At 42.1% G+C, this 21,353-nt stretch overlaps 1 protein-coding gene across 2 annotated transcripts in view; it reads left to right on the forward strand.

The window, feature by feature from the left end:
- The first annotated feature begins 2,418 nt into the window (after positions 1-2,418).
- DIP2B (disco interacting protein 2 homolog B) overlaps positions 2,419-21,353 on the forward strand; it is a 200,785-nt gene continuing 181,850 nt past the window's right edge. For both annotated transcript variants that reach the window (XM_032210327.1, XM_032210328.1), the window contains exon 1: positions 2,419-2,722. In XM_032210327.1, coding sequence (XP_032066218.1) covers positions 2,620-2,722 — 103 coding nt within the window. In that variant the 5' untranslated portion in view covers positions 2,419-2,619. The remainder of the gene's footprint in view (positions 2,723-21,353) is intronic.

A 21,353-nucleotide genomic window follows, 5' to 3' on the forward strand; every position in this document is an offset into this window, starting at 1 on the left:
TGGTGCAGGGTGTCCGGCCTTCAATATATTATAATAAAAATCTCGGGCTTTCCATACAGAGTTGAGGCGGTACCTTTGCTTATCAAATGTAAATATGATGCCGAATGGTGCATCCCATCTATACTGTATCTGACGATTTCTGAGTTCTTCGACCAAAAAAGCGTAATCTCTTCTGGCTCTTAACATTTGAGGTGGTATCTCTTTCAAAACAGCCAGGTCTTTACCGCCAATTTGAAGCTTAGTGTTATAAGACGCTTGCAGTACCATATTTCTGAACTCTCTTGTAGTAAAATATATAACGATGTCTCGAGGAAGCTGCTTCTGCTTTGCCAGCCAGGAGTTAACGCGGTAAGCTTTGTCAATTTGCCAGCCTTGGTTGGTCCCTGGTCTTCCCATCAGGCGGTCAAAAGCTTCCGATAGGATCTGTTTCAGGTTCTCCTGTTTCTCCTCACGCAGCCCCCTTACTCTTAATGCGAACTCCATTTGTCGGTACTGTATCATAATAATTTCTTTTTCAGCATTTTCCACTTTTTGTTCCACCACCTCTGTTTTCAATGTCAAGTTAGCATTGGCATCATTAAGAACCTCTAGAGTATCTTCCACTCCAGAAATATGTTCTGTTAATACAGTTACAAGACTCAGCATGTCATCTCTAATTTTATCAACCTTAGCCTCAAATTTCTCATACAACTCCTGTTTAAGTCCTTTTATTTCACTTTTAATTTCACTTTTAATTTCTTCTTTCATTTCTTTTATTTCCTCTTTTCTCTCCTCTCTATTATCTCTAAATTTATCTTCCATTTTAATTGTCTGTGCATTAAGAGCCTCGCTTAGATTACTCAGAAAAAATTCTTTCGTTAACACATCCCCAGCAGGGGGCGTAGGAGGCGGAGGCTGCAGCTTTGTGCCAGGCACTGAGGATGTGCCCCTGGAAGTAGAGGGTGACGACTTCAAGTTAATATTTGGTTTTGAGGCCATTTCAAAATTTGTCTGCCTGCAGTTAATAAAACTCTATTGCCAAATATGCAGCTTTAAGTAAGGAGGCTTTTATTTTGAAGTTTAAGGCTTGGCAAAAATTTCAGTGAGTAAACATTGTAACAAGACCGTTCAACAGATTCATCACCATTTAACTTCCAAATAAGCAAAGTTAATGAAGGAGTAAAATTCTTCTATTGTGAAACCAAAACATGTGATAAGCTATCTCTTTTGTTTTGAATTCTTTTCAAGAATTCTTTTCAATTCTTTTGAAGTCTTGTGAGAATTAGCAAAAAGTGTTCGTTATTACCGGAGAAACCAGCCTGCTCGGCGCCATTTTAAAAGCCTCTGAGTAAATAATTTTTCGGAGGAGAAAAAGAGAAGAAGCTAAAATGTTGATAAGCAATTATTGTCCTCGCAGTAAACGGATTCTGCTCGTGATAAGATTAAATCAAACAAAACTTAGAGCAGAGTGGGAGAGACCTACTTTGTCCTGCACAAGGCAGTTTGAAATTCCCAGCACGGACAGCCGTTCTGCCATGGGCTAGCCCCCCTTTCCTTGCAAGCACAAAAGCTGCAAAAATCGAAGAGCATTTGCCAGCAAAACAGTTTCTTCTTTCCCTCTTGCCTGAAGGATAAGAAAACCTGATAAGACGTCAGATGGAAGATCCTCTAAACAGGTACGTAGCCAGGAATTCGGAGGCAGCTGATTTTTTGCTGCCTTCACCAGTAGGCTCCTCCCAGGAAGTCCCCTTCTGATAAGCAAAGTTAATGGGGAAGAAGCCAGATTCTTTTAACAACCAGGTTAGTAATTTATCAAGTGCAATGATTCACTTAACATCCATAGCAAGAAAGGTCATAAAATAGGGGCAAGACTCACTTAACAAAGGTCCCACTTAACAACAGAAATGTTTGGCTCTGTTGCGGTCGTAAGTTGAGGACTACCTATACTAAACCTATAACATACCATACTAAAGGTAACTCTTAAAATAATCCATCGCTTGCTGCAATTTTATACATTCCGCCTTTGTCTTTGGCTGCGTTTGCATGAAGCACTGCGGCCCTTAGCTTAAGTAAGCCGATTATTTTTCCAGCCGACCGTGTTCCGCTAACCCAGAAATTGGGGGTAAACCGCGACATCCACCGGGGAGAAGCGTGGCGGGGTCGTCGAAGGCCCTTGCGCATAGTTGGGAAGCCTCGAATCGAACGCAATTGTGCCTGGAGAGAACCGGGAACCGCTCCACACCAGCCGCCTCGCCTGGCTTCCTAAGGCCGGCGGCAGTCCGAAAAGGCCGGTAGGGGACGCCCGCGGCACAGGACCCGGCTTTTCCCAGCGCTGGGCCTGCCCTGCCCGCCCGGGGCGGCGCTTCCCTGTGTCTACTCATGGGGCGGGGGGGGGTGGAGGAAGGCTGGCGCTTGGACTGGGCCTGCCCGCCTCGCTCATGTGACTTAGCCGGGCTCCTTCAACGCGGTTAGGAGGAGGGTGGTGGCGGCGGCGGCGAGGCTGAAGGAAAGGCTCGGATTATGGCCACGGCGGTGGGTCTCGTTGCCGCCTCTGTTGGGCACGGCAAGACCCGGACCTGCCGGCGCTGAGAAGGGAAAGGAGGCGAAGTCGCCGAAGTCGGACACACTCCGTTTCCCATCATGGCTGAGCCGCCGGGCGGTAACGGCGCCGTTTCTCCTCCGGTCGGTTTGCCCCGAGAGGTCCGTGAGCAGCTTGCGGAGCTGGAGCTGGAGCTTTCGGAAGGTGAGCCACCCCTCCGTCCCCCCTTTCTCTCTTCTCTAGGGCGGAAACCAGATTATTGGCAGCTTTCCATTTCTCCCGACGGTGGAGAACAGGGAACGTATTTCTCCCCTGGGCTTCCCGGTTCAATTGATTGATTTTCTTGCCTGGGGGTGGGGGTGGGAAGAGGGATAAATGGAGGAAATAAGAAGAAAAGGCCCCTGCCTCTTCCCCCCCCCCCCAACGTGCACTCTCTATTCCCTGGTGGTGGCGTTTTCCTTTTTTCCTTTAGGGTTAGCATGGATCTTCCTATTGAGTGTCTGCATGAAAGCTGGATAAAACAGATTAGGTCATTTTGGTTTTTTTTTATTATTATTTTAAGGTTGACTAAAATAAATATAGCCGCCTGTGCATACGTACACGTCTGCACACACCCACATAAATGTTTCAGTTTATTTTTTCCTTCTCTTCCACAAAGACGCAATTTCCTCTCTCTCTCTTTTTTCTTTCTGTGGCTGCATAGATGAGATTTCCTTTCTTTTTTTTTACATTTCCCTCTTCCCTCAGCCTGTGACTTAATTGTGACTTTCGACCTGCATTATTGTAACATAACTCCCAGAATCTGGAGTCATGGGTAGGATGTTACTAAACAAATACTTTGCTTTTGCTGTAAATGGGTTTTTGGAGAGCAGTTTTGGTGAAATTTAGATTCATACACATCCTTATGAATTTTTATGTAGGCTGCATTGGAGGCCATGTGAAATCACAGTTTACTTCTATCTCCACTGACTGTCATGGATATGATGTTTTTTGATGCTACTGTGGCACAATAAGGTGGATTCAAGGTGCATATGCTCCTGGTTTTTGCATGAAAACTTCTGTTAAAATAGAGGTCATAGTTATCTGTTCAGTATAATGTTCACTACAATAACATAGCTGGCATATATAAAAAGGGCAAAAAACATAGATCTGAATCAGATTCCTGTGACTCCCCCAGGTTTTGCTTGGAATCCTTTCGAAACAATTATCAGAACACTAGTCTCATTCTGGGCAGACAAATGTGCCCTTGCAATCATGTATCTATCCATTTTTGTCACTGCGTGTGGTAAAAATAGATCCAATGCAGTGATCGTCATACAGCATCACCATTTTATATAGAACACACCTGAAATCACCAACAAATCATAGATTATTTTTTCCAGCACAGACATAATCATTATAATCATCAGTCTTCTAATTTTGGGTGTTTAGTATCTCTCTGTAAAGAAATGGCTTCAGTCCAGTTTTGAGGTTTAGTTTTAGAAGTACAGTAATAAAACATGTTTTTTTCCCCATCATTTGATCAGGTGTCCCTCAAGATTTAGGTTTGTTTTTTTCCTATTTCTTAATAGTTTATAATTGCCAGGCAGTCTTCTTGGAAGTACTACTTGACTAATTAAGCTTTTTTCTCAATCCATCCTTTAAAGAAGACTCTTGACCCATCTCTTCTACATCATAATTTAGAGAAATGCTTAGGCAGAATATGATGGTTGAGGATGTAACAGTCACTGAGAGAACCAGGTCACATTCTTTCCATTCTTCCCCTTCATTCCACTTGTATACATTTGACCACATCAGTGATGGATACAATCTGCAGGTTCCCATTGATTCAACATAAAACCCATAAGAACCCACCTTTTTGCATAATAGGTGCAAATATCATTTTGTGCAGAAGGATGGAAATCTGTGATTTGGAAGTGGTACTCAGTAGGTTTCATGTAAAAAAATATAAGGATCCATTTCAACCCTTCCTGGATCCAGGTTTTAATTTCTTCTATTTGGGTAGTCAGATGGACCTTTAAAAAAAATTCTTGGTTTGTGAGAAGCTCTGCTGTTGAATGAGAACTCCAAATATGCTTTATGAAGAACTTATAGCATGATTGGCCTTTTGTCTGCCTGGATAATTGCTGCAGTTTCTGTTTTATTCCCCCTGCATATATTAATTCAGAAAATATTATATGTATCTTACCACGGTGCAGTGATATCACAACTTGTTTTAGAATATATAGGGAATTCCCTTACTACATCAGCAATATTGCCTGTCAGCAGTGGTGGGTTGCAGGTGGTACGCCCTGGTACGTGCGTACTGGAGCCAACCCGGAGCACCGGATACCGGTATACTTAAAGGCTTTTGCGCTTCTGTGCAGGCGCATGGTGTATACAGCGCCTGTGCGATGCTCCGTGGAGCAGCTGGAGCATTGCAAAGCGTCACGGAGGTGCTTAAATGCATGCACGCACTGTGCGTGCATTGCGCACGTCCATGAGAATGCTGACGGCCTCGCTGGAACGGGATTTGCAACCCACCACTGCCTGTCCGTGAACATCATAATGGGTGGACGTGAATTGAGTAGATAAGAGAAAAATGTGAATAATGTAACCAGTTTTACCATTTTAAAGATAGTAAAGTCCAAAAACTATTTTTGAAGTGATTAATTGTATTGCTGAAATATACGAAGTTTAAAGATGAACCAGAAAGCCTTTCATACACATTCAGAAATATGAGAGTGACATAATGCACCATTTGTTCTTGATATGATATCCCAGACCTGGGCATTTTACAGAATGCGGGTCACATTTACACTTTTGACTGTCCTTTTCCGACGGGCAATGTTGGTACTGTCAGCAGAGGGTAGGGCATCAGCACCAGGGGGCAATGGTGTTGGAGGTAGTGGTGTGGTGCAAGGGGACAGGGCAGTGGCCCTCCCCAGCAGTCCCAGTTTTTCATATGGCTCATTGGGAAATTAATTGCTTATTCCTGCCATATAATGGTTCAAATGTATACATGCTTAAATGCACATATAAGCAAGTGACTTCAAAACTACAGTCTGAAGTTAGGATAGTTGGTGAGGCTAAACAGGATTTTATTTTTGTGGGAAATGACTAAGAATTCTATTTTCTTCTGGCAATGAAAAGCATTAAAAATTTGAACTAAGTATTTAATTTTAAATGTATGTTAGTTGCGGTCAAGGGTCTCAAAATAGAACTCACTTGACTAAAGCTTATCTATAACTACTAGAAATGATTTATCTTCCTTATACTGCTGATTGGCAGGGCAGCAGCATCTCTTTGAAAGGAAAATGAGTTTTAAAAGGGGTCTATATGGCTGAGGACTTTAAAAAACAATGAAGACTTTTTTGAGCTTTCTATGTGGTCTGCAGCCTGTTTCAATGCATATGTAAGTACTTTGCAAAGTTCCTGTTTATGCTAAAAACAAAAGCTGAAATTGTATTTGAGACATAAATGGCACATTTCCTCTTTTTCTCCCTCACCCCGCTTTTAGTTGTTTTCTTAACTCTCCAGGTTGTTTTCTGCTCACTGGCTGCTGAACTATTGTCTTCTGTCCTCATAAAATGATAACCATAAGTGAATTTTGTGAAACAAAAGAAGCTGTTGGAAGTTAAACAAGAATTAATAAAACATACAGAATTCATTGTTAGTATGCCTGAATTTCCTTTTGGGACACATGTATGAATCATTTTTCAAAACTCAAATAGTAGTCTCATTTCTGTAAAGCTGTAATTTTCTGAGGAGAATACAAAGTTAATTATTTCAGAAGGGGACATTTTGTCAATTATTTTACCCTGATAATATATTTGTCATGACAGGCTGGATTTTAAGCAGTTACTTAATTAGTTCAAGGGATTGAACTAATGGCTTTTTTTTGTTTGGTGGAGAGAATACCTCCTCCCATATCTATCATAATTCTTTTATAATAGCTCTTTTTGTTCTTTTTTCTCATCTAGTTTGTGTTAACATTAGATCTGCTGTTCATTTTCTCTTCTTCTGTTCAATCATGTCTGATTCTCAGAGACTGCCTGGACAAGTCCCTGCAGTTTTCTTGGCAAGGTTTTTAAAAGTGGTTTGTCATTGCCTCCTTCCTAGGGCTGAGAGAAAGGGACTAGCCCGAAGTCATCCAGCTGGCTTTGTATGTAAGGCAGGACTAGAACTCATGGTCTCCCAGTTTCTAGCTTGATGCCTTAACCACTACTCCAAACTGACTCTCATTCAAATATTACAAATCAAACATATAGTTGGCAAAGTGGAATTACTTTTTGGATCTTGACTGAAGAAACTTAAAGAGATGCTTTAAGAGTCCTATATTATATTATATTATTTTACAGTATAAAATGTGTACTGTACAAAGTTAATAATTGACCAAAGGTTACATGTCTTGCTTGTACAATGCATTATAATTTAGTAATACTGGGCTATAGAAAAATCATTAAAACTAAAGGCCTGTTGATATTCAAATAATATTAATATGCAAGTAAGGATACAGAGAAAACAGGTAATTCAGTACAAATCATTAAGAGATGTTGCTGTATTTCTGTACAGTGGTCTTTAAGGGGAATAGCAATCTATACATTATTGCTGCTGCTGCTTTTGCTGCTGCTGAAAAAGGAACCGTTCAAGTCTGGTCCATGAGTTTCTTCTGCACAATATTTGGGGAGGAAGCAATGATGTTATATTGTTAAATAGGAACATTATGTTTGTAATCGTTCATGAAAATCTGTATGTACAACTTTAGAGAAGGAAAGTTGCTTATTTAATAGAAAATTTATACAATTTTCTTGAGTAAGCAATCTGTGTACTAAGATTTTTCTTGCCCTTGCCCTTCATATTTCGGCTCATCCTATTGTTGTTTTTAAATTTATTTTACCATTTTTATATGTTTTCTCAATCATGAGCTTTCAGGGCTTTTTTTGTTTTGTTATATTTTTGTATATTATTGTTTATATATTGTTTTGTTGATGTTTTCTCGTTATAGTCTTCTTGTTTTGATATGTAGCTCTGCAATGTATAAATATAAATTTCCAGTGTCAGATTTGATTGACCCAGTTTCATTTATGGAAATCTCACACAAGCAATTAATTGAAATCATATTACGTTTGGAGAATCATGAAAAATACTCCTTTTTGTATCATTTTCAACAAATCCTACATTGTGAATATACCAGCACATTTGGCTGATTTAAAACAAAAACAGTTTTTATAATGATATAACTTACCTTACACAATTTAATCTTTGAAAGTATGCTGTGGTATGCTTATTCTGCATTGTTTGCATAGCATCTGATCTTGATACGGTATCCCTGAAGCTGCAGTTCAAAAGCACTGCAGTGCTTTTTCAGCATAGCCCAGTAAGGATGCTAATTCAATATGGAAACATGTTTACATAGGGATGTCTGTCTGTATCAATAGCATGCTACTTGCCCTGCATAGAGGTACTTCTTTGTTGCATTCTGATTATTGTTGAGTGAAAATTATATATAGAGAGAATAGAAACTCAGGTAAACCAATAATGTTTCCTCCCTGGGGAGTTCTGATTCTTAAAGAGAGTAAAGATTTTTTACAGAATAATTTCAGCACCTTTGATCCAACTAAATTTTCCAGAAAGCTAAAAACATCAGGTTTGAGGTAAGCATTTCAATTAAGCGGGACCTTTGTCTACTTTGATTAGTTGTTTACTGCTATTACTGGTGCCTTTTGGGGACGGTTTTATGCCATAGATACGTGGTACTTTTTGCTGGAATCAGTATAAACAGAAGCTCTATAAAACTATGCAGGCTTGAAGGGGAATACATCGACCACTTCTGCATCATGCTATAAAAAGGGATGCCAATCAAAAGCTTTGAAGGTGATACAATTTTTATTTGGCATCCTGCTCAGCTACGTTTGTGTATAGTGGTAGATTGTTTGTTACATCTTAATTTGGTAAACCAGTGTACAAATTCTAAGACACCCCCCCCCATCCTTGCTTCTTCTTAATCTACTGCTGTAAATTAAAACATTTCAGAAATTTGGAAGTGCTGGTTGTGATTTCCAACTACCAGTAGATACATGGAGTTTGGTTTCCTCTAGTCATACTGGCATGCATTTTGTGATATACAAGATATAAATATAGGATTGTATTCTGACTTATGTTTTATTTCCATTTTGTTTCTGATGGTGGATAAATCAGTATAGGTGTCTACAAAAGAATACTATATGGGTACCATGTGAAGGTAATCTATATGTGATATCATTGTACAAAGTCAGTTATGGGTCTCTCAGGAAGTCATCATATGGTACAATGATTTGTCAAGATCCCCAATTTCTGTTTCTGACAATTGAACAAAATATCTAGTTGTCCAGCCCTAACTAAAGTTTGACCAAGTGCCAGACCCTGCATGTTAACTAAGGAGCCAAGGCTATCTATGTTTAAATTATGTCTTTAATAATTTGTGGCTATAACCTTGACAATTTTTATGTTATCAGAAGCACACTGCAGGACCCGATGCTTTTGTCAAAGTAAAGTAGTTTTGTGATGCTATCTAAACCCCTTTGAATGTGGGTGCAACAGAACAAAATGTATACAAAAGGGGCAAGGCTTATGGCTTAACACTGCTTTTGTCATTTGCCCACCTTCCCGTGGATGCCTCTGTATCCAGAGATGGCATTCAGCTGGTTCGGTCTGGTACACACACACACGGCTCTATGCTGTCCTATTCAGACACGCTTCTGAGGCCAGGCGCATGCACAGAAGGTGCGTGTGTGAGCAAAGCTCATGCATGGAAAGCTGGACACATGCCTGGAAGCGGCACACATGCCTGCGAAGTTGGTGTGCACATGGTGAGTAGTAACAAAATGTGAAACCCACCGCTGTCTGTATCTCACTGTTTCCTTGACTTGAGAACCTCATTCCTTCTGTGCGTCTTCTCTTTTAAGCTTTCAAAATCTTTCAGGAGCTTCCTATAATAATTTATTCCCATCATTTGCTTATATTATCCATGCATAATTTGCTTTTGTTAATTACAGAGGTGATTTTTTCCTATAACATTATGTGTGTTTTTATAGTGTGATAAGTATGTGTATTTTTAAATCATTGAAAACCTTAATGGGCAATTAGCCAATTTAATACCTCATGTGAAGAGGGCATTTATTATTCTTTGGCAGCTTATTAAAGCTATTGATTTTGTAGAGGTTTGGAACATAAAAAATTGCTGCTTTAATTTCTGTTTTGCTTTTTGCTTGTAAATAATGTGCTGCTGGTTTTGATTGAAGTTCCTTAGCATTAATCCACCATTACTTCTTATTGTGGGTGACTGAGGGGAAACTCCCTCTAATCTAATTAGCCAATGAGAAGCAGTGAGAAATAATCCATGCCATAGAAATGCTGCATCAATTGGAGTGGTTGCAGAAATAAACAGATATTTAATAATAATTATTTTAGGTACTGTAAATAATAACTATTTTAGGTATTGTGTCTGTTTTTGAAGATTTGAGAAACTAAAGCTACAGTATGAGGTGTGTTGTTAGGCACAATTTTTCAAATGCTGTAATGCAGAATGAAACTGACAAAAGTCTTGTCTAGAATATTCCTTAGAGAAGGAAGATTCTACTAATCTGTTTTTTAACAGCTACATTCATTGTGACAGTTAGGATGTGTTGTATCTAAAGCTAAAGATTCCTTACTAGAACTCACCTTTCCCAAATATACTGTTTTATGTCTATTACAGGAAGTTGTTCTGCTTATCTCTCTGGTGAAGGAATACCATACTACCGTCTTATTTTCTTTTGACCCCTGAAATAAGCACTTGGCCTTATTTTCGGGGAGGTCGTAATAGTTTTGAGGTGCAAGAGGCGGCGAGCATGTTGCACTATTTTTGGGGAGGGCTTATTATTGGGGAAACAGGGTAGTTGTAAATGTCTTGATTTTGTTTCAGACTGTACACATTTTCCAGACATAAGTAGTCTTGAACCTAACATTGGGAAAAATTGAGCTTGTTTGATATCCAGATAAGGTACTGTTTATATTTGGGGACGATGAATGCTCCCTTATAGATTCAGCATGGCTGGATGGGAAAAAGAGAAAAGAGGAATTACGAATGTTATAATCTCTTTCAGCAAATTTATGCCCTATCCCAGCCTTCAAATATTGTTTAGTTATGGATCCACCCTAAAGATACACATAATAGCAACCAAAGTGATCAAGGGGCTGAAGTGACACACCTATGAGTTAGAATGGGTAGAGAACTGGATGGTGAGAAATTCAAGACAGAAAGGAAAATACTTAGTGCCTCGTTACATTCTGGTGCTTGATTTCTAAAGATACAATTACAGCATCTTACTTGGCCATTTTGATGAAAAAGTGGACAAATCTAGGGAAAGTAATTATGTTAGTAGCTGTTCTTCATAAGAGCCACTTCATAAACATGTTTAATATAAGAAGTAATATGGGTCTGAAATTAAGTTATTTTATACTCATAATTTGTTATGTACTTTCCAGGTGTTTCAGTTTTGGGAATGAATGACATGCTGGATTAGGCCTTTCATTGGATCCAGTGTACTACTTCTAATCAGTATAGATTAAGATATTTCTCTCCAGCATTCTTTATCTTGATAAGACTTTGTAATTTGAACGAATGCTTCTTGTGAAATAATTCACTATATGAGAAAAGATTTGGGAAAGAATAGTATCTAAAGGTAAAACAACTGACAAGGCAAGAGTAAAAAAAAATTGTTCTCATACTTGGGCTTTATTCGTCCTCTCACCTCTGTCAGCTTCTTTAGGACAGAGCTTGCTTGAGCACATATGCTATTGAGTTTAGTTGTGACAATGAGGAGAAATAGAGTATCTGTTGTAAACTCCAGATACAGACAGATACTTCTGTCACCTGTATAAATAATAATAGGTTTTGTCTGGATAATCAAGAATTTAAAATTATGTGGATATCAATGGAATAGGGCTCCTTAATTTCTGTGAAATTATGCAATATTAAGTAGCGTATTGGCTAGTAAATTCAACCTTGATTAACAGCACTCTCATAAATAACAATAGATTAAAAATAGTTTTACCAGAAAAAAAAGTTAAATAACATTCTCGTGTATTTAAAATAAACCATACGATTGATTGATGCCTTTGAGTCAATTTTGACTCCTGGCTACAAGTTCCTGAACTTTTCTTGGTAAAGTTTTATACAAGTGGTTTGTCTTGCCTTCTTCTTAGGGCTGAAAAATTGCGCCAAGGTCACCAGATGGTTTCATGCTTAAGTTGATACTAAAACTCACAACTTCCTGGTATCTAGCTTGACGCCTTCACCACTAACATAGACTGCCTTATACTTAACAGTTAAGGATAATTAAATAGCTTTCAGAGGGAGGGCATTCAACAGCATGACCAGATCTTAGGCCTTCATTGTTTACCAGCTTCTCATGGTCCAAAAATTTTCAGACAATGAATGTATTTCTATTGAGGCTAGAGCATAACTATTTGATAGGCAAATTCAGTTGACCAATGAATACTCAGAGTAACATAATTACATTTTCCTCCAGTGGATTCCTGTTCCTGTCTGTCTAACTAAAGGTGAGTCAAAGGCAGAATCAATTTTTTGGATGTGTCTGGGCATGTTATTTGCTAAGATGTTTTCTGACTGAAGGAGGAATGGCTGCATTATAGGACAGCTATTTTCCAAAACACAGGCATGTACATTAGCATTAAGAGGGTGGTTTTTTGTTATCTTTAATGGATATGTAAGAAAAATCAGAATATTCAATAAGGATGTTTATTTATTTAAAGATTTGTGTGACCATGGATTCTAGAATGCAACTCAGGGCAGCTATACATATTTACAATAGTGTTTAAAAGTGTGAACCCTTCGGATGTTCAATATTTCTGCATAAAAATGACCTAAAGCTTGATCCGTTTTCCACAGAAGTCCTAAAACTGGATAAATAGAGCCCAATTAAACAAATGAATAAAAAATATTATGCTTGTTCGTTGGTTTATAGAGGAAAATGATACAAAACTCCATATTTGTGTGTGACAAAAGTTTTGTGAGCCTTTGTTTTTAGTAATTGGATCAATTGCCATTATGTGAGATATCTTTCTATTCAAATGGACAATTCTTATTTTAAAATCTAGTGATCTTTGGATTTAGTTAAATCAAATACAGAACAATTCTATGTGAATTAAAACTGCACTTATTATATTCCGTACTGTAATCTGAGTTTATTCTTGATTTCAGTTATTAGAAATGTATGTTTTTGCAAAATTTCCTTTTTAAATTATCAAGGATTTATTTATTCATCTATCTATATACTACTAAAGCTCTCATGTCTGTTTGATACTTTGTAACCCTCAGTTGACCAAAACACTGCATCCTAGGACAACATTTTGTCAACAAAAATCCCTAAAATGAGCTAACCTGCAAAATGCCGGCACCCAGTAATTGTATTTATTTGTTTGCTTATTTTATTTATTTAGCTATATCCCACCTTTATTATTTTCACAAATAACTCAAGGTGACAAATGTATCCAACCCATCTTCCTGCTATTTTGGCTATAACAACCACCCTGTGAAGTGAGATGCTGAGAGAGAGAGTGACTGGCTCAGGGTCACCCAAGGGAATGAATATTAGGGATTTTTTTTTTTTTTTTTTTTTTGCTGCTTCAGTGTTACTGCTGTTCAGACTTTGTTAGCGGGAAGGTGGCAAGGAACATCAGCAATCATTTCAGTTGCTTCTGTTCCCCATCAACTTGTGGGAAGCTGTCAGGAAACATTGGAAGTGAGAATCACATGGCCATGGCTGAGTGCAGTCGCATGGAGGTGGCATGCTTGAGGAAAGCTTGCAGGAAGAAAATACACTCTCCACCAGTTCCTCTGTGTTCTCATGGTGCTGGTCAGTAACATATTCCCTTCCTCTCTTCTCTACCTGACAGCAGCCATTTACCTACCTACTGGGAAGGGAAAGGAAAGAGGAAGGGAGAGGATGGAGGGAAGAAGAGAGAAAAAAGGGAGGGAAGGAAGGGAGATTTTTTTTAAAAAATGTTTTTATTACACATTTTCCTATATAATACCTCACATTTTCAGTGTTACGACAACAGTCCATCTCTTTCCGTCTCTTTCTTTCTCCTTCCTTCCCTTCTCCCCTCTGCTTCCCTCTCTCCTTCCCTCTCCTCCCTTTTCCTCTCCTCTCCCCTCTCCTCTTCCCCACTTCCCTCTCCTTCCCTTTTTTCTACTCTCTCCTCCCATCCAATTCCCTTTCTCCTTCCCTCTTCTTCTGTCTTCTCTTCTTCCCTCGGCCTTTCTCCTCTCCTCCATCTCACTCCAGTCCAGTCCACTTCCCTCTCTCCCTTCATCTCTTCACTTCTCTTTCCAGGAAGGAAAATTTCTGGTGCTCACTGCTATCTTCAGACAAGGAAATGGGAAGCCGTCAGAAATTTGGAAGTTATTCCTGCTCCCATTTTTTTTTGTCCACCTATGATTATTCTGTTTCCATGTTTAGATAAGAAAGTATCTGAAATGATGACTCCACAGGGTCATGAGTAATCTAGTACATTCTATTTCTAGCCTATGTTTAATTCAGGAAATCAGGAGGGCATATATAGTTTTCTCTCTTTATATTTTCCCCCACAACAACTCTGAAAAATAGGTGGGGTAAAAAAGAACGTAACTGTCACAATGTCACCCAGTGAGTTTTGGTGACTGAAAATGAGAACCTCGGTCTCCTCACTCTTACTTCAACTTAGCTGCTTTAAGGGGAAGTCCTGCTTTGAAACACTGGGAAATTTTACAGAGTATTTTAGTCAGCATTAATTTGAAAGAAGTCTGATGGGACTCAGTAGTATTTCCTCTTATTTATCTAGGGTGGCTACACGACTTAGATACCTTTTGACTTCTGTTATTTTAGCACACATAAATGTGCTTTCAAATATATTAATATAAGTAAAGTTACAAGGGAACTTTGTAACTGTACAAGGGAGATTCTCAGGAACCCAAATCAAGTAGGACGTCAGAAAATCTATAATCTTTGGTGGATGTTTTTGATCTTTAGTGGAAAGAATTTGATGCAAGTCCAAACGCAACCTAGTTTTTCTGCAATCATGTAAGGACAGATTGGGTCATCAGTAGTGTTCAAACAGTTCTTCCAAGATCCTCACAACTGCATTTAAACAGCTGGTAAAGATGCCTTGTGGCTCCCACCCTGTTTATGTGTCAAAAGCCACAACATTTGCCATCATTTTGGAGCTTCTTTCTCTGATTTTATCACACCAACTTTAACTTCTATTTTTAGTGCTTTTATTCTAATATCTGGTCGGTGTTAATTATTTTACTTTTATTCTGAAGATGGCCCCAAGGAAACTTTTGTGTAGTTTTTATATTTTATGTAAGCTCCTGAGAGCTTTTTTTTTTTTTTTTACTGCAGTGGGATAGAAATGTGATCAATAAAATCAGGAGAAATGTCTCTTTGCTGCTAAGGAATTGGCTTAGTCCCTTTGTTGTGTTCTATGGAGCGGTTTGCTATAGATCATAATATTTAGAAAATGTTTGTTCCCTGATGTGGCAATTTTGATGAGTAAGATGGAGAGAAATATAAGCCTCATCCCCTGTACAAATCTCTGCTGGCACTCACCAAGATCAGCTCCCTGGTGATCATATCTCTGTAATTGTAATGCAGTTACATAGCATCCAGATTATAATGTAGTTTTTCCCTGTCACAGGTGAGGCCAGTTTGTGACAAGTATTGAGACATGATCTGGCAAGTTCTTTTCCCAGATATTTTTGTTTCAATTTGCAGGCCTGAAATTCTGAAATAGCGATGGAGGAGAATGAGTGCTTCTGCAGGCCTTCTATGCTTTGGATTTTACACACCTAGTGTTGTCTCGATCATTATTTTTTTCCATTTGGTTTGCATATTGGTCGTCAGCTTGGCTGTGCAACTATAACAGTAAGCACTATGTGTCTGCTGTTGTGTCTGAGTTCTGTGCTCAGAGTAAATTATGCAGATTTCATAAATTGTTTCCAATATTCAAAGAAATTGTATTTTTTATTTTAAAAAAAATTGCCGCAACAAAAAGTAAGTGGTGAAAAGAATGCAAATAGAAGTAAGTACGGAGTAATTGATGGGGTCATTTCATAGCAGATTGAAGGCAAAAGAAAACAATTGTATAGTTAGTTACTAGTTACCTCTTCGGAAACTGTTACTTGCAGTTATTGGTAAGACTTTAAATAAAAGTTCTCTCTATATCAGGGCTGGGCAATTTATTTTCCCAAGGGGCCACTTATGAAACTGGGAGTATTTTGGAGGGCCAAACCAGTAGGGCTGTGTAAGTGTGTAGGTATGCATGTGTGCATACATACATTGAGAAGAAAAAGCCTTCAAAATAAAAGTAATACATGAGGGCCAGACAGGGACACCTAAAGACTGGGTGGGTCCTGGGGATCATAAACTACCCAGGTCTATTCTCTTCATTGGACTACTGTAATGCGATATATGTGTGCGTGCCTTTGGAGATGTCCCAAAAGCTACAGCTAATATAAAATACAGCAGCTAAATTACTGATTACCTGGTAGGAGTGTCTGTGAACATAGAAAAATGCCAATCCTAAAGTAAATACGTTCGTTAGTTTGGTTGGTTTATTATATAACCTTTTAATTGCCATTTGTTGCAGTATTAGGATATATCAGCCAATGCTTTATCAGAATAGAATATGGTGTGGACGTGAAAATGCTTCTTCCAAGATTTATGCTCAAGTGATAGGCCTGTGATGGTGAAACTATGGCACCCGTGCCACAGTTGGCATGCAGAGCCCTCTCTGAGGACACACCAGCTATTGCCCCAGGCCAGCTCCACTGTGCATGTATGCATGCTTCCCGCTGCCCAGCTGTGCTTCATGTCTCTACCACGCATGTGCTGGAGGTGGGGCCTTCCCCAATCTTGGCAGGTTCTCTCCCCAGCGTGCCCTGTCTGCGCAGGTTCCCTCCTCTGCAGGTGCCTCTCCATGGCAGAAATGGAGGAGAAAAGTAAGACGGATTTGAGGGGGGGATATGTGGAGATCAGGGAAGGCATGGGTGGCAGAAATGCAGGAGAGAGCTAGGGTACACTGGGGGGAGAAACTGCAGAGATGAGGGAAGACATTGGCGGCAGAAATGCGGAAGAAAGTTAGGGCGCGCTGGGACAGAAACTGCGGAGATCGGGGAAGCTAAAACGGAGTGCAGAGATGCTGCACGAGGTTCCTCCATGCACATTTTGGGCCTGGAAATTCTCCTGCACCAACCTGGAAGCCAAAAGGGAGGCGGGGCGCATGCACAAGGGGTGGAGTGCATGCGGAGGGGGCTCTCACATTGAATTTTGGGGATTGGGGCACATGTGTGTGCATTCTCGAGTGCATGTGTGCGCTTTGGGCCTCGGCATCAAAAAGGTTAACCATTGCAGTTCTACAATATTAGAAGAGCATATTGAAAAAAAGCGAGGAACAAAAGGAGCTAGAAGGACAAGATGTGAGATATAGGTCGCATAGATATTTATGGTATGTCAAAGGGAAGGTTAATGTAGATTTTAAAATCTATTTTGTTAGATGTGCTATATTGAGATTATGAAACAGATATAAAAACAGGTTATGCCTGAAAATACCTTTGTGGCTCTCACCACAAGAAGTATTTTTTTTAAAAGAAATGATAAGTAGACATACGTGGTTAACTTATTTTCCAGAGGAAGGGAGGGAGTGGTCAAGTGTGGGGTATTCTCAAAGCCTGATTGGTCCAAAGACTGAGAGCAAACTCTTAAATACTGGTGCCATCCAATCCTGGCCCAGTTTCCTCTCAGTCTTCCTTGGTCCAAGAACTGTTGAGAATATTCCATGGTAGGATTCTGACAATTTCAATCTGATCTTTCATTTGGCTTAATTGGGCACTTTAAAAGTTTTCCTAAATTCTAAATTGTGCAGCTGCAGCCCCAAGGGACAGTTCTCTACCTCGGGCAGTTGGGGAGGGCCCTGTGGGGCGTTTTTGTCTCCCCTCGTAGGCCTGGAGCCTCAGCCCTATCCCCGGGATTGCGGGGGTGCCAACTCCAGGATTCAGCTGCAAAAGGAGCAGCTCTCTCTTAAGGGAACGGCAGCGAAAAGCAGAGGAAGAATTGGAGGGAATGTAAGAGTAGGAGAGAGGGAAGATAAGGGGGGATGAGGGGAAGGGTAAAGGGGAGGAAGGGGAAGGAGAGAAGGGAAAGGAGAGGAGGAAGGAAGGAGAGAAGAAAGAGAAGAAAGGGGGGAAGGAAGGAGGGAAGGAAGGAGGGAGGGAAGGAAGGAGAGAAGGAGAGAAGAAAGGAGGGAAGGAAGGAGGTGAGGAAGGAGAGGAGAGAAGAAAGGAGGGAAGGAAGGAGGGAATGTAGGAGAGAAGGAAGGGGGAAAGGAAGGGGGAAAGGAAGGAGAGGAGGAGAGAAGGAAGGAGGGAAGGAAGCAGGGAAGGAGGAGGGAAGGAGAGAAGAAAGGGGGGAGGGAAGGAGGGAGGGAAGGAAGGAGTAGGAGAGAAGAAAGGAGGGAAGGAAGGAAGAAGAAGTAGGAATGTTGTAAGATAAGATGGAGTTATGGGATGGTAAGAAAGCAATTTCAAGTATATTGTCAACTGTAGGGGAAAAATTGTTATAAATACATATTATTAATAACAGTTATGAGACCATATAATTGTGAATGTATATATGAAATTAATAAAATTTTCAAAAAAAAAAAAGAAAGAAAGCAGTGTTGGCGCCATGTGGAGCACACGAGCCGCCCGTGGAGCCGCCGATTGATCAGGGTGGCTGCCGCTGCGACCAGTCTTTGTCTTGCTGTTGCGGGGGACGAACAGGGGTGAGGAGAGAGTGCCTGGGTGCCGCGTGGCTCTTCCCGACTGTGCTTTGAGCGGCGCTGGCTCCTGGTAGCCCGGCTGAGCCGCTTGGGTTATTTGCGACTCCTCGCCCACACACGGAGCTCTGGCGGCCATTTTGGCTGCTGCCACATGCGCAGGGATTCTGCTTCAGCCTACGACGAGTGTGAGGCCTGGCAAGGGGTGTTTTGGCCTAGTTCCTCCACAGACTACTAGGCCCTGGTCCCGGCGGGGCCTACGGAGGCCTGTGTTCCTGCTTCCTTCATCGGACACATGAGTAAGCTATGGACGAGGGAGTGGAGATTCCCCAGGGCCAGGTGGTGGGCCTGATCAGGGGTGGTGAAGCCCTGGAGCAGGAGATGGGGCAAGGGGTCCCCCCCGGGATCATTGGCTACCCAGCACCCATCTAAGTCCTCCACCAGGGAGGAGGCCAGGTGGCACAAGGCGATTGAAAGGACGTTTGCCAGGGCAGAAAGGCAGGCCAAGTCAGCCAGGCCCTCATCCCGGGACAGGTCCCGGTCTGCTCTCGGGCCTATTTCTAGCCGGTCTTCCCCTAGGGGGTTTAGCCCTTCTTCTTCCTCAATCTCTCCCGACCAGCCTCAAGCCTATTCCAGGAGGAGGGGATCCCCCTCTCCTTTAGGTGATCCTTTGGAGGGTACTCTAGGGGCCCCTGCTCCTCTCGCAGGTTGGCTCCTCAGGGGCCTAGTTCTGCTTATGGTGATGTGGAGGATTTGGATCATCTCCCGAAGGCCTTAAAATGCTTATTTCTGCAGCCATTTCACGTGGCATTGCCCAGCGGGATAGGAGTTCCTTTTCTTTCAGGCATGGGGGTCCGGCCCGGTCCCAGTTTCATGTTTCCTCTATTTCCATGGTTAGTGAAGCTTCGGGGGGGGGGGGGGGAATCTCCAGGTCATGGGTTTATCGGCGGACGAGGATGCGATCCTCTCTGATGAGCCTTCTTCTTCGGGCCTCTTTGTCCCAGCCATGTTCAAGATTCTCTTGGACAAGGCAAGGAAAACCACCAAGGTGGGGACGGGGGACCCTTCGGTTCCTCCACCTAGGGATCTGGACATGGCCATGTTTTCTGCCACAGCCACGAATAAGGAGGAGATTCCGGCTCCTCCCTTATTTATGGAGGTTCTGACCGACCAGTGGGCTTGCCCCTCCAATTTCTCAACTCCTGGGAATAATGACCGCCAGCACTATAATGTGGAGCAGGCCTTTGCTTAGGCCATTCAGCTACCGGCCGTTGACACTCCGGTGGCTGCCCTGGTCTCCTCCTCTCCAGTGGTATTGGGCGATGCGGCAGATAAATTGAAGCCGGAGGATAAGCGTGCTGAGCTTACCTTGAGAAAGAACTTTAATGCTACTGCTTGGGGCCTCCTATTTTAACCGGGCCACGGTCATGTGGCTTAAGCAGCTCCAGGAGCGTACTCCCATCCAGGACGAGCGGCTCCACCAGGATCTTTTCAAGATCATGTCGGCCTGCCAGTTTTCTGCTGATGCGACCCTGGACACGGTCAAGTTTGCGTCCAGTGCTTTGACCACTTCTGTCATGTCTCGCAGGCTCCTATGGCTGCGTCACTGGCAGATGGACAACAAGGCCAAGTGGAATTTAGCGGCCGCTCCGTTCTAAGAGCCTAATCTTTTTGGGGAGGCCCTCGACCCCATTCTTGTTGAGAATAAAGACAAGAAGGTTCTTCCATTTAACGCTAAGAAGCCCGAGTCTAAGTCTCATCCTTATCGTAGGCAACAATATAGTGCTACTGATTATGACTATAACCAGCGTTTTTCTTCTTTCTAATCCGACAGACAGTTTCCCAGGTCGACTTTTCAGGACAGAAACCATTTCCAGCACCAGTCCAGGCGACCCTTTCGTGGAGGAGGCAGTGGTCCCTACCGCAGAGGGAAGTGACTCGAACCTGAGTCGTCCCATCGGCGGCCGCCTTTCCCTCTATGTGGATCAATGGGACGAGATCACGTCGGACGCTTGGGTCTGAACCACGGTTCGTCACGGTCTCAGGTTAGAATTTCTCTCTACCCCTCCGAATCTCTTCAGGTCGTTCCCTCCGTCCCGGAGCCTGGAGCGTCGCCGCCTGATTGATCAGGCCATCGCACACCTTCTCGACATTCAGGTGGTGGAGGCAGTTCCTCTGGAGGAACGGGACCTGGGCCACTACTCCAATCTGTTCGTGGTTCTGAAGAGTTCGGGGGGCTGGAGAGCAATTCTGGACCTCAAGCGCCTGAACCGTTTTCTAGTGTACAGGCGTTTCAAAATGTCCTCCCTCAAGTCTATCCTTCAGAGTGTCTGGAGGGGGGACTTCTTGGCTTCGGTAGACCTCACAGAGGCCTATCTTCACATCCCAATTCTGGCTGGTCATCGCAGGTTTCTAAGATTCTCTCATGGGAACTGCCACTACCAATACAGGCTCTTCCCTTCGGGCTGGCTTCGGCTCCCTGGACCTTCATGAAGGTTCTGGTGGCTCATCTGCACTCCATCCCGGTACGTCTTCAATGTTATTTAGACGATGGCTTGGTTCAGGTGGGGTCTCTTCCTCAGGCCATCTTGGACCTTCGGCTCACCATTTGGAGTCTTCAGAGCTTGGGGTTTTCGGTAAACTTCCCCAATGATGGGGGCCCCATTCGAACCTCTCCGGTCTGTTCATCTGCGGTTCTTGTCTCTAAAAGTGGCTTTCCTGGTGGCGGTTACCTCCGCCCGTCATATTTCAGAGCTGGGCACTCTGTCTTCCAGAGACAACCTTTGCAATTTTCACCAGGACAGGGTGGTGTTTCGCCTTGATCCTACCTTCATCCCGAAGGTGAACACTCCTTTTCATAGGGCTCAGGAGATTGTCCCGCCCGACTTTTGCCCGGGCCCGTCCAATGATAGGGAGAGGCTCTGGTATCGGTTGGACGTATGTTCCGCTCTGCGGATCTACCTCCGGCAGACCCAGGGGGTCCGTAGGTCGGAGGCCTTGTTTGTTTCGTTCCAGC

This window comes from Thamnophis elegans, chromosome 2 (genome assembly GCF_009769535.1).
Source record: "Thamnophis elegans isolate rThaEle1 chromosome 2, rThaEle1.pri, whole genome shotgun sequence".
NCBI lineage: Eukaryota > Metazoa > Chordata > Lepidosauria > Squamata > Colubridae > Thamnophis > Thamnophis elegans.